The sequence below is a fragment of the Chaetura pelagica genome, unplaced genomic scaffold, assembly GCF_000747805.2.
Source record: "Chaetura pelagica isolate M959 unplaced genomic scaffold, ChaPel_1.0 scaffold18, whole genome shotgun sequence".
Taxonomy (NCBI): Eukaryota; Metazoa; Chordata; class Aves; order Apodiformes; family Apodidae; genus Chaetura; species Chaetura pelagica.
The window spans coordinates 2,561,518-2,574,648 of NW_009954310.1; the positions used below are offsets into that span (position 1 = coordinate 2,561,518).

The following is a 13,131-nucleotide window of genomic DNA, read 5'->3' on the forward strand; positions in this document are numbered from 1 at the left end:
GGGTCCCCGGGCATGTCCCCGGTTCCTGCCCTGCCTGCCCAGGGGGATGCTTTGCCTCCGGTGACAGGAGCCCGTTGTGTGCAAACACGCCTCGGCTGCGATTAGCATTTCAAACAGGACGCCGCTTGATGTTCTCTTGCTTTCCTTTTCATTTGGACAATGAAGTCAAATGAGTAATTTGGGAGGATTATTGGCTCAGCCGGCATGCCTGGGAGCTCGAGTGCTGTGGCAGAGATTATGTTCTGCAAGGCTTTTTTCTTAGGTTCTTAGCTTCTGTCGCAAGTAGAAACGTGGTTTTATCTGTCTTGTAAAACCTTCATGCGTCTGCTTTTGTCCCAAATCGTACAGCTTTTTCTGGGTCTTTTTTTTTTTTTTTCTTTTCTTCTTCAGTTTTTCGTGCTGCTTTCAGTCTGTCCTGGTGCTGGAATGTTCAAGTTTAGAAAATCAGACTTTAAGCAAGTTTCCTTCACAGTGTCAAATATGTATCTGTTACACATGAGAAAGTGCACCGAAGGCTGGGTAGTCTGTGTGTTGTGTGAACCACATCAGGAAGGATGAGGCCTTAATGTGAGGTGGAGAGGTGAAGTGGTGTCCTCTAGTCTGATTAGTCTTGCTAATTTTATTTCTGCCTAAACGTCCTGCTGTGTTGTCCCTCAGTCTTTATAATGGAAGTGTTTTTGAAACCACAAATAATTAAACACACTTCCCCTTCACCCCCAAGAAACCTAAACTTGCAAGAATGTGCTACAATGAAGGAACTGAGAGAGAACTGAGTCATAAACATGGAGAATGAGTAAAGGGATCCTGGCTGACCATTAGTAATGTTGGATCCAAATGGAACAAAAATAGGGAGGAATCATTTCAGATACGCTTGTAATCTAATTTTTCTGAATTTTGAAACTGAAGTCTGTTGTGCTTGCTGTGTTTTTATGTGTTCTTATATTAAACACATCTCTAAAAATATGCATAGTTCTAGTATTAGCTTTGTTTATTGAAAAGTCCTTGAACACTAGATGGTGCGACTCACTGAGACAAAGGAACTGAAATTACTGTCAGCAAAAAGATGGGCTGTTTCTTAACCTCTATAAAAGTGAAAGGAATTTTAAGATCATAAAATGCTCTGTAGCTTGATACCTCCATAATTTAAACAAGGTGTTTTCTTAGTAAATAGCAAACAGTAGGGGAAGAAAACTACATTTTAAGAAGTGGATCTGGGGCGGTTGCTGTGGAGAGTGACACAGTGGCTTAAATATTGGGAGTTACACCATGGCCTCACCAGTAAGAGTGGATAGTGCAGCTGGAAGCAGTCCTGTCTCACTTCTCTTAGCAAAGGGGAAGAGGGCCCAAATTAGCTGCCCTCCCTTTCCTAGTTTAGTTTTAACCCTGATTAGTTTCAGTGTTGAGTTGATAATGTGACAAGGTAAATGTTTATGCTCAGTCTAAAGAGCTGAGTAAGGGTCAGAATAAACAACAGGACTGATTTGTTTCATTTTCACTTAGGCTGGTGCAGAGTGTGAAGCTGTGTTGCTAGCATCAGTTCACTTAGTATTGCATTAACCAGGATCTTCTATTACCTTTCTAAAGCTGCAAACAAGAATAGAGTAAAACTTTCATATTTTCCTCTTAACTATATTATATTGTTCCTGGCTTTCCAATGCCGCTTCTAGTGCGAGTCAAGAATGCTTGCATAAAACTAAGAACCATTTCTTTTAGATTAAGAAAATATCCAATATAGATGTGATTCAAGAGCTGGTGGAAGGGCATAGAGTTAAGAGGCATGCTGCCCTTTTCCAGATTTTGCTAACAAAGTAACTATGGCAGCGAATAAGCACATTGGCACATGTGCATTATCTACATCCGTAATAAATTATGTAGGTAAATAGCTATGCTCTATAGAATCTAGTCTCCGAGCTTCTGATACTGATGTCTTGAAGGGGACATCCCAGAAGTTGTAGGAGGGGAGGGAGGGATGAAGGAAAGAATGCTATGTTTGCTGTTTTCTCTCTAGAGTTGCTATTAATACTGATTTCTTTGTGGGGAGGAGTCAGATACAAAATGTGTTGTTTTGGAAGGTTATGGGCAGACTAGAAGTTATATAATTTACTGTCTTCTGCAGCTTTTTCATCTGGTAAACTGTTAATTTTTAAAAACATACATGAACAGTGTATTTACCAATAGATCTAGTTATTCAATGAAAAAACAGGTTGATTTGATTTGGATTATTACTTTGGATTGGTACTGACAGCAAGAAAGAATCAGCACATTTCTGAAGATAATAGTCTTGAGTTCTATTCTTTTTCATAGTTTGAAGATACTTATTTTAGAATCACAGCATAACTTCAGCTGGAGAAGACATATGGAAGTCACTTGGTCCAAGGCCCTTCACATTGTGAGACCAACCTCTGTGTTAGATCGAGTTGCCTGGGGTCAAACCCAGTTTAGTTTTGAACTCTGCCCTCCAAGGGTGGAGGTTGAACAATATCTGCAGGCAATCTGTTTTGTCAGTTTATGAATAGGTGAGCAGCATATAATATGAGTTTCTCATAAAAATCTGATTGGTAGTTCAGATGTGCAGTTTCCCAATTTACATGTTTAACAAGCTGTTAAATGCCATTCTGTTGACTCTGCTCACCCGTTTCTGTTGAAGCCTCATTTCCTGCATGGCAAGGGAGGGAAGAGAGAGTAAAGGTAAGAAAGAGAAAGGGTCTGTGTCTTTGGGTGACCTGATAATGAAGAAAAAAGGATTTGTTATACCAATCTGCACTTTGTATACCTATTTTTTCTAAGTTACTGCTGGGTTTGAAATACTAATTGATTTTGTTTGCTATTTATACAATGTGGTTTTTTTCTGTGCTATTGCTAATCTTGTTATTTTTAACTTCCTATTTATCTTTCGGTTTTCAGTTTTAAAACTATGTGTGAACTTAGAATTATTAACCTAATCTCATGTACCACAGGCTAATAAATTTGCTCAGTAGGTTATAAAATGTAACCTCGACTGTCTTTATACAAACCAAGAGCAAACTTGTGAAGCATTACAGGTTTAATTACCTGTGTTTCTTTTCAGAGTAATTTTCATGTTTTCTCTCTGTGCTGTCAGCTTGACACTGTACTTGGTTTTATGGCTTTTTTCTTTTTATTTTAACTTTCTAATATAACTTTTTAGGTCACAGTTTTCACTCTGTGGTTGATGTGGGTGTCTACCCAGTTGTAATTCTAAATGTATTAATCAGGTTTTCCTTTTTTGCTGCAGTGTATGGATAATTTGCACCACAGTTTATATTTCTGTGTATAGTATCTTCAGCAGAAATTTTCTGTGGACTTCATGCAGTTTTGGTGTATGAAGCTTGACCTCCAGAATTTTTTAACTGAGCATTCTAGACCATTTGTTGAAATGATGGTGTTGGCTGCTAGCTGGACAGACAATTCTGTTTTCAACAAGGAAGTAGAATACTGATTGCAGATAGTTTCAGATCTAGTTTCTGTGTAATTTAAACTTGACAAGTTTGTGGGAGTGTCAAAAGTTTATTGGTTGAGAGCACCCTCTCTTCTGCCTATTAGTTTCTTTTTGATAACATGTTATGTAGGGTTTTGTTTCTTTGTTGTTTTGTTTTTGTTGTGGTTTTTTTGTTTGTTTGTTTTTTTAATTCCTTGGCATAGTCAAAATGGTTGCTTTCTTTTCTTCTCTTCTCTCTTCCTCTTTGTTTCAAAACACTATTTATAAATTTGTCCAATGTGGACTGTGTAATGTGGGGTGAATTATCTTTTTCTCTGTGTGTGCTGGTTTACGAACCAAGCTGTGTGAATAGATGTACTCATGTAGAACTGCTGTCAAGATCTGGGTTTCAATCTGTAGCACAGTTTAAGACTTGGCAGATAAATAATCTGCAGGCAGTAGATGTCTGTATGTTTTAGGGTGGGCATGATGCTGTGCACACAGCTTGGCAGACATAAAAGCAAGTAATTCCTCTGTTGCATGCAAGCGTTCATGCCTCTAAAGAGCCATCAATAAGGCTGTTAATGTTATTGGCCATTATCACAGGAAAATAAAAATGAGCAAACAATAGCAAAGAAAATGTTATGCTAAGATGGAGATTTACGAATATGGATTGCCCAACTTCCCCATAGGAGATGTTTGTTTTCTCTATTGCCTGACCTTTACACATTCAGGCTCACGAGATTCTCAGCAGTCAAAACAGCACAGTTGAAGGTTTCCTGAGAGTTTGAAGTGAAGATGTCATATTTTAAATCAGTATGAAAATGGGTGTAAGTAGTAGAAACAATTTAAAGGTATTATATAAATAAACCTTAAATGTGTTTATGTAGCATATGTGCATGAAGTCTGAAGTAACCAATTTTGAGAATCCTCTCTCTTCTTTTCTGTAATTAAAGATGTGGTATCCCAGTGGGAGTTTGTTGAGGTCTTTAAAGACCTGGTTTATCAGTTTAAGGGTAGGGATTATGTTATATACAAAAGTGTGCTTTGAATCTTGCATTATTAAGGGAAATGGATTTGCTAAGGGAGCTGGGTCTCTTTAGCTTGGAGAAAAGGAGACTAAGGGGTGACCTAATCAATGCTTACAAATATGTAAGGGGTGAGTGTCAGGGAGATGAAGTTAGGCTTTTCTCAGTGATGACCAGTGATAGGACAAGGGGTAATGGGTGCAAATTGGAGCATAGGAGGTTCAAGGTAAATATCTGAAAAAATTTTTTTACTGTGAGAGTGACAGAGCCCTGGAACAGGCTGCCCAGAGAGGTTATGGAGTCTCCTTAATTGGAGACATTCAAAACCCACCTGGATGCGTTCCTGTGTGATGTTCTCTAGATGACCCTGCTCTGGCAGGGGGGGTTGGACTAGATGATCTTTCGAGGTCCCTTCCAACCCCTAGGATTCTATGATTCTATAAGCAAGAAAATAAGAAAGTAAGCCTTCTCATGGGTGCTGCTTTGTCCCTGTGGGCCTTTGTGCAACAAAGTATAAGAAATCCAATATAGGGACAAGGATGCAAATCGTTTTAACTGTAAAGGAACTAGGGCAAACAGGAATAATTTGGAATTTTCAGATCAAAGGTGGGTCCACTTTTAAGGAGGGATTTAGCATTCATTAGTTCCGTTCACAGTTAAGAAGCTGTGAGTTGAACAATGTTGTCTGAAGTGTGAAGAGCACAGTCATCCAGTTGGGTGTGGTTTTGTCTTCCTTAGCTGTAATTTAAGGATATGGGCAGTCTTCAGAAAGACTTGAATTAGTGTAACTTCAGAGGATTTGTTCAATCATAAGTAATGAAATACTCTGTTGTGTGATGGTTATACCCCCACTGAAAATGTGTAGCAGTTACTGTTCCTCATTTAGCTGCAAATGGAAGACAGATGTGTTCAGCTGTGTGCCTGTTTGCATGTGGCAGGATGAGAGGCAAGGCAACATTTTATCAGTCAGTTGGTAGGCAAAACTGTATTTTTATCTCTTTTATTTATGCAAAATTCTTAATTATACATTTGATTTTTATTTATTTCTTTATAACTAGGGTGTGGATTCGGGATTTGTTCCCAGCGTTCACGATTTTGACAAGAAACTTACCGAGGCTGATGCTTACTTACAGATCTTGATAGACCAGTTGAAGGTATGCTAACCTATGGATGTATTTACTGTACTGGGAATCTGCTTGTCAGTGTGTGGATTTCAATGTCTGGTTGAGAGGAGGCTCAACAGTGGGCAGAATCTTGTTTTAGGCTTGACCCATGTTCTAGTTACTGTGGGAGGCAGAGGGAACTCATCTAGCTGAGCTGACTGAACTGGAGAAAACAGGACTTTTTTATATATAAGGTATGATGATGATAATCGAGTTTCATTTTCTCTTTCATTTAGGATGTTACATATGTTGTAACTGCTTCTGAAGTAAAGAGATATTTACTAGAAGTATAAAAATTAAAAGTTATAAGCTAAGGGCCGAAATAACCTAAAAATGGCTTTATCTTAGAATGTATCTTAGGATTGATAAAATGGACTCAGAAAACTAGGATAACAGATTTTATAGAATGGTTTATAATGACTGAATCATTCTTTTGTGTATATAGCTTCATGGAAATGGCTGAGATGGCTGAAGTTTAATTTTGAAACATAATTAAATTAGTGTATTGTTCCTAGCATTTTAAAATTTCTATTGAGAAAATTATGTTAATAATGTAACTGCAGTTGCAGATAGTTTCAGAATTTGTTGCAGTGGCAATAATCTGTTCTTTGTCCTTCAGTGAAAACACTGTAGAAATTTTGTACAAATGCCATTCTTTTACACTTTGCATATGTATTTTAGGAGTAGGTGGGAAGGTGAGGAATCATGAGTACTCTCAGTACTCACTTTCTTGAGAAAAACAGGTTTTGCTGCTGGTTAGGACACTTTCTCATGACTCAGCAAATTAAAATTGCTGTTCAGATTGCTTTAGTTCTGCTGGTTTGGATTTTTTCTTTTCCCATATTGCATGTAGAATATTCAGCAAAAAAAATCAGTGGGAGGGAAGGGCAGAGAGGGGAGGAGCATAACAACAGAAAAATGAAAATGTGCAAAAGAGATGCAAACAGATTTTAAAGCTAAACTCCACAGACTTGATCCAGGAGTTAGCTTTGTCTCCTGCTCTGGAGCCATTTCAGCATGCTTCACTGAAGGAAGGTATTTAAATCTTTACACCTTCTAATTGCTATTTCAGGTGAGCTGGGGGAAGGGAGTATAGAATTAATTAATAATGAAAGAAGAGTGAATTGGAGGATGGACAGAGACTTAGACAGCAGGTTTTTTTTTAGAACCAGAAATCAACCCTCAAGGGAAAAAGAACATGAGTAGGTTTTAGGCAGACAGCTGAGAGAAGAGCTGTAGTTCACAAACTAAAAATTACAGCCTCTTTCCTGAGCAAGGGTGGATGTGATGAAATTTTGAGCATTAACTTAATGTTTTTTCTTCATTAAACAACTTGTACTTAATGGTCATTGCGTGTGCACCTTAAAGGGTTCTTGGAGATGACTTTTAAGTGATTCAGCACAGCTTGTGTTAAATGCACATGCAGGTTTTTCAGTAAGTATTCATTTCACTTTGCAAAGCTGCTTCTCGTGATCCACATTGAAGAAAATAAATAGAAGTGAATGCTGGGAAATCACCAAATTCTTTGCAAAAGAAGTTCTTACAGTTCTTACATGATTCAAATCATGTGCCTAAATAACAAGGTGCCTGGAAGGGCTGGTGAGGGTTGAGGCTGTTCTGGTAAACACTCTGTATGCCCCAAAGGCCTTTGCTGAAATAAAATAAAAGGCAGTTTGAGGTGTTCAGATGAGTGAAACTTCTATCACTTAACCTCACCTTTTTGTTCAAACCATGATTGAACCATGCCAGGCTGATCTGTGGAAATACCTGGGACCTGAGATCAGGTCTCTTACAGGATGGGATAATGTCAGAAATTAGTTATAAATTTATTATATTACAAATGCTGTAAATAAATATTAGGCAAAAACTTATTTGGGTTGTAATACCAATATAATATAACTTACATACCATTTAATGCTTTTGATATTTTGGTGTTTCTTGCTGATACTGTATGAAAATATAACACTTTAGGTATATTCACAAGTATCTCTTTCTTTTAGCTCTTTGACGAAAAGCTCCAGAACTGCAAAGATGATGAACAGAGAAAAGCAAGTACATTTTGTCTTAAATATTGCTGATTTTACTTAATCAGATGGTTTTGTGTATCAATTTGCTGTAGTCTATAGAAATTTAAAGTACAGTTCAAGTTGTCAAGATCACCCCTCTGTTTTACAACCATCAAAGCACTTTTAAATTTGCTATTTTTCAATCTTTAACAAGGATGAGTGTTTAATATTTGTAAGACTAGCAAGGAAAGGAAAAATCAAACCAAAAAACTAAAGAATCATGTATTTCATATAGTCAGTCTGCATCCTGTGTAGTTCTGGGACTAGAATGCCAGATGTGGCAAGTCTGAGAATATCAGAATTCATTCTGGTGAGGATGCCAAAAGTATAACTTGCTATGTGGGGAGCACTATGTTTTTTAACAAGACTGTAATTCGCTTAAAGCCTTGTGTATTTTTTTTGCATTCCCTGCTATTCCTTTTCCAAGTCAAGTTTGTAGGTCAGAGTTCAACCACTTAGTTGAAGAAGTGGTGTAGGTTTGGCATTAAGCAGCATGCTGGTTTTGTATGTTAATTTGTGTGGTGTGGAGGAGGGATGTAACATTTCCTTTTCAAGTGTTTATTAGCGAGGAGTTGCTTTTGTTTTCAGGAAATGCAGTAAATTAAATATCATAAAGTAGCAGGGTATGTCATCCTGGTTTTCTCCCCTTTTCACTTGTGAAAAACAAGCTCATGTGTTTAGTTTCAATTTAAAAAACAGTTTGATGTTAGTGTGATTAGTTTGCTTGTTTCTAATGGTTGTGACCTTTCATGTGTTATCCATCTTGTTTGATGTGTTATGTAGCATTTTAGGGACTTCACTTCTGGAGGCCTTTTGTGTGTACAAGCTTTTAAAATAACTTTGAAGTACAAACATTCTCTATGTTAAGTGTGTTTAGTCTGTAGACAACTGACCAAAGGAGTAAGATCTAACGAATTTGTGTTTCTCCTTTGTTGCATCTTACTGGGAAGAGTTCTCCTTCAATGTTGACCTCCTTCCAGATGCTACTTTGCAGATCAGGCAGTACTTTTCTTTTCCCTGGGACAGTGCTTCTAATCCCTGGGGACTTTCAGCATATTGTGCTGATTTATTTCTTTCTCTCTGCAACGGAACAGACAGATTGTCTTTATAGAGAAAGCAGGAGGCTTGTTTAGAAGAGGTCAGCTTCTCCTGGTTTTAAATCTTGATGAGTGATGCTATTAATATAGATTTCATTTAATCCCTATTAAAAATCAAAAAGTCTTGTCAAATCACTTTTTAAAATTGTGTCTCTTCCTGCACTGAAGCAGGTAAGAGGTTTTTTGATTCTGTATTTAGCAGTTTTCCTATTTGTTTTTGGAAGTATGGTGCAGCTAATCAGACTATGAGCTGAGTGTAACCTGCAGGAGGCTTCCACCCAACCCACAGTTTTTTCCTCTTAAGAAACAAGATTTGGTTATTTAAGTATTACTGTGCTACCCAGCTGGCTGAGTGCTGTTTTCTGCAAGTGTTTATGACTAAGCATTTAAAACCTGAGCTGTTGTTTTTTGCAAGTGTTGAGAGCATTGAATGAGCTGTTTTTTAGGGATTAATCTTTTAAGAAGGGTCTTTCCAGGTCCTGAGTATGTCTGATTTGCCTGCATTGTTCTTGTAGTTTTGTGTACATATGAAGAAGACAATATTCCAGTTCCATCTGCTGTATTCTTGCAAGGTAGCCATACAGCAAAATGTGAAAAAGACTGGATTAATATGTAGTGTTACTGTTTTAATTGTCCAGCTCCCAAATACTTCATTTCCATAGTGGAAAAAATCGTGCTTGTATAATTTGTGGATAGGCCTTGGAAACCAAGTGTCCTGAGGTTTCTTCCATCTCAAATCTTTGTGTGATACTGGACAAATTACCCTTTAGTCTGTACTGTGTGTAAGAATAACAACATTAAGTCTATTGCATGGAAAATCACAAATTGGTAGGGGGAGAGCAGTGTGGCTGAAGTACATTATATGGCCTGACATAACTTCCAGATTATCTGCAAAGATGATATCAGTGAAGGGAATGAGGTACAAGTTTATTCGGTGTGTAAATATAACATTTTGGGGATAAAATAGTTAAAGAATAATCAAAGCTTCTGATGGCTGTCTACAGTCAGCTATAAAGCTTTGAGATTGAATGGTTTATTTCAGCTGCATAATCTTTCCTCTGACAAGATCTATATGTTTGGGTACAGTGCCAGTTCTATTTTGGTGCTAAAAGACTAAAACTTCACTGCTGTCATATTTAAAATGCTTTTTTTCAGTATGTGTTGGTAAAGTTTGTACTGGCAGTATAGTAGGGACAGGAAAAACAAAAACAAAACAAAGGTAGTTTTGGCTGTTGACATGTTTCTCTGCTAGAGGCTGGAGTAAATATAATATAACTTTGTGATATAACATCCCTGATGTGTTACTTCCTAGATTGGCATGGCCCAGTGTTTCGGTGGAAAAAGCTGAGGCTGGGTGCTATTTAGTCACCTCTCGCCAGTTAATCTTGAAGAAAATGCATAGCATCTTTATGATTAGTATATTGAATAGAGTATCACTGGAAAAATAATTCCCCAAGTATTGACTATGGACCTGTCACTGCATTATTATTTTTTTTAATCCACAAGCTGAGACTGTTGATTTCTGTAGTTTTATAGATGTACACTGCTCTCTTATGGTGTAGAATTTGGCTTCCAGTGCTGTCTGTGGAAAAAAGTTCCTCTACACAGTTCGGTTATTCAAAAATCAAAAGGACTGTGATTCAGGTCACATGAGGCAGTCATTAATCAAAACAAAGAGGTCCTCTAATTGAGTTAATAGAGGTTCAGTTTAAAAATGTTGCCTTCTGCAGACAGACCCCAGGGCAGTTGCAAAGCCTCTGTCAATCATCTTTGAAAAGTCTTTGAGAAGGGGAAACATTTTGAAGAAGGGAAAGAAGGAAGACCCAGGGAACTATAGACCAGCCAGTTTCACCTCCGTGCCTGGCGAGATCATGGAGCAGATCCTCCTGGAGGCTCTGTTAAGGCACATGGAAAACAAAGGGGTGATTGGTGACAGCCAACACGGCTTCACCAAGGGCAAATCCTGCCTGACTGATTTGGTGACAAAGGAAGAGCAACCAAGGTAATCTATCTGGACCTGTTCAGAGCCTTCGACACTGTCCCACACAACATCCTGGTATCAAAACTGTAACAATATGGATTTGATGGATGGTCTCACTCAAAGAGTGGTGATCAATGCCTCAATGTCCAGATGGAAACTAGTGATGAGTGGTGCTCCCCCAGGGTTGATACTTGGACCGGTGCTGTTTAACATCTTTGTTGGTGACATGGACAGTGGCGACATGTGCATTGAGTGCAGCCTCAGCAAGTTTGCTGACAACACCAAAGTGTGGGGTGAGGTCGATGTGCTGGAGGGAAGGGACACCATCCAGAAGGACCTTGACAGGCTTGAGAAGTGAGCTCGTGCAAACTGCATGAAGTTCAACAAGGCCAAGTGCAAGGTTGTGCACCTGGGTCAGGGCAATCTCAAGCACGAAGACAGGCTGGGTGGAGAATGGATCAAAAGCAGCCCAGAGGAGGCCTTGGGGTGATGGTGGATGAGAAGCTCAATATGAGTGGCAATGTGTGCTTGCAGCCCAGAAAGCCAACCATGTCCTGGGCTGCATTAAAAGAAGCATGGCCAGCAGTGCCAGGGAGGTGATTCTCCCCCTTTACTCTGCTCTCAAGAGACCCCATCTGGAATACTGTGTCCAATTCTGGAGCCCCCAGCATAAGAAGGACATGGAACTCCTGGAAAAAGTCCAGAGGTGGGCCACGAAGATGATCCAGGGGTTGGAGCACCTCTCTTATGGGGACAGGCTGGGAGAGTTGGGGCTCTTCAGCCTGGAGAAGAGGAAGTTCTGGGGAGACCTCATAGCAGCTTTCCAGTGCCTGAAGGGCCTACAGGAAAGCTGGGGCTTTTTACAAGGGCTTATAGTGAGTGGACAAGGTGTAATGGATTAAAACTGGAAGAGGGGAGAGTTAGGTTAGACATTAGGACATTCAGTGTGAGAGTGATGAGACACTGGAACAGGTTGCCCAGGGAAGTTGTGGAAGCCCCATCCCTGGAAGTGTTCAAGGGCAGGTTGGATGGGGCTCTGAGCAACCTGATTTAGTGGGAGGTGTCCTTGCCCATGCAGGGGGGTTGGAACTAGATGATCTTTAAGGTCCCTTCCAACTCAAACCATTCTTTGATTCTGTGACATCAACAGGATGCATATGCTTCCTAGATAGGTCGTGCTTTTGTGTAAAATAGCATGCAGATGCCTTTTGCATGCCTGGAGTGCAGTTCCACACAGGAAAGCTTTATGAACCAACGTCTCTAGATAAAATTAAGTAGGCAGATTTCCAAATGCACTTTTACTGAAGGTTTGGAAAGCTCAAGAATGTGTGCACTGTTGTTTTTAATGACTTTTTTTAAACTGTGCTTAACTGGATGTTTATTACACTTGAACGATGGTAATGTCAAGTAACACAGATCATTGAAATGTGCCACCATTCATACTGTATACAAATACAAATTACTTTTAGAGTGAATCTTCATACTGTGTTTAATTTTTGTTGATGTTACACGAAACTGAAGTGTAGACTTTCATGGGTACATGTATATCTCACTGCTCAGAAATTCTTAAACTTGTCATCTTTAAACCTTAATAATCAGTTTGGCTTCTGTCTTGTCAATTACAACATGAAAATAGTGTCTATATTCAGAAATAGTCTTTGAGATGTTGGTTGCTTTTTACCTCCCCTGATTTAAGATTAAAATATAGTGTTTGTATAGTATTTAGGTCAAACTCGATGCTGAACAGCCTCTTTAACCACATTGTTTTGATTTTTCTTTTACAGAAAATTGAAAGTCTCAAAGAAACAACCAGTGTAAGTTTATTTAATTTTTATATCTATTACATGTAAATTCTGAGATTCACCTTATTTTCTTGAGAAAATTTTCAAAGCTTTTAACAGAAAAGTGGGATGGCAGAGGCAGCCTGGTTCTGGTGCTGTATTCAGATTTATGTTTAGCACCTTAGAATCATAAAATCACAGAATGGTTGGAGTTGGAAGGGGCCTCTGAAGGTGGGTAGTCCAATCTCATGCTCAGAACATGGTCAGCTAGAGGAGGTTGCTCAGGACTAAATCTAGTTGTGTTTTGAGTAACTCCAAGAATGGAGGCTCTGCACTTTTTTGGGCAATGTGTGTGTTTGATCATTCCTAGGGTGCAAAAGTGCTTTCTTATGTGTAAGGTGAATTTCCTGTGTTTTGATTTGTGGCCATTGCCTGTTGTCCTGTTGCTGGGCACCACTGAGATGAGTCTATCTCTGTCTTCCCTTATGCCCTGCCATGCCAACCAGATACTGATGCCCATTGATAAGGTCTCTCCTGAGCCTTTTCCCCTCCAGATTAGACAAGCCCAGCTCTCTGTCT

At 38.9% G+C, this 13,131-nt stretch overlaps 1 protein-coding gene across 2 annotated transcripts in view; it reads left to right on the forward strand.

The window, feature by feature from the left end:
* Positions 1-13,131, forward strand: part of OSBPL9 (oxysterol binding protein-like 9) — a 47,355-nt gene that overhangs the window by 18,163 nt on the left and 16,061 nt on the right. For both annotated transcript variants that reach the window (XM_010004016.1, XM_010004017.1), the window contains exons 4-6: positions 5,523-5,618; positions 7,628-7,675; positions 12,556-12,585. In XM_010004016.1, the coding sequence (XP_010002318.1) occupies positions 5,523-5,618; positions 7,628-7,675; positions 12,556-12,585 (174 nt within the window). The remainder of the gene's footprint in view (positions 1-5,522; positions 5,619-7,627; positions 7,676-12,555; positions 12,586-13,131) is intronic.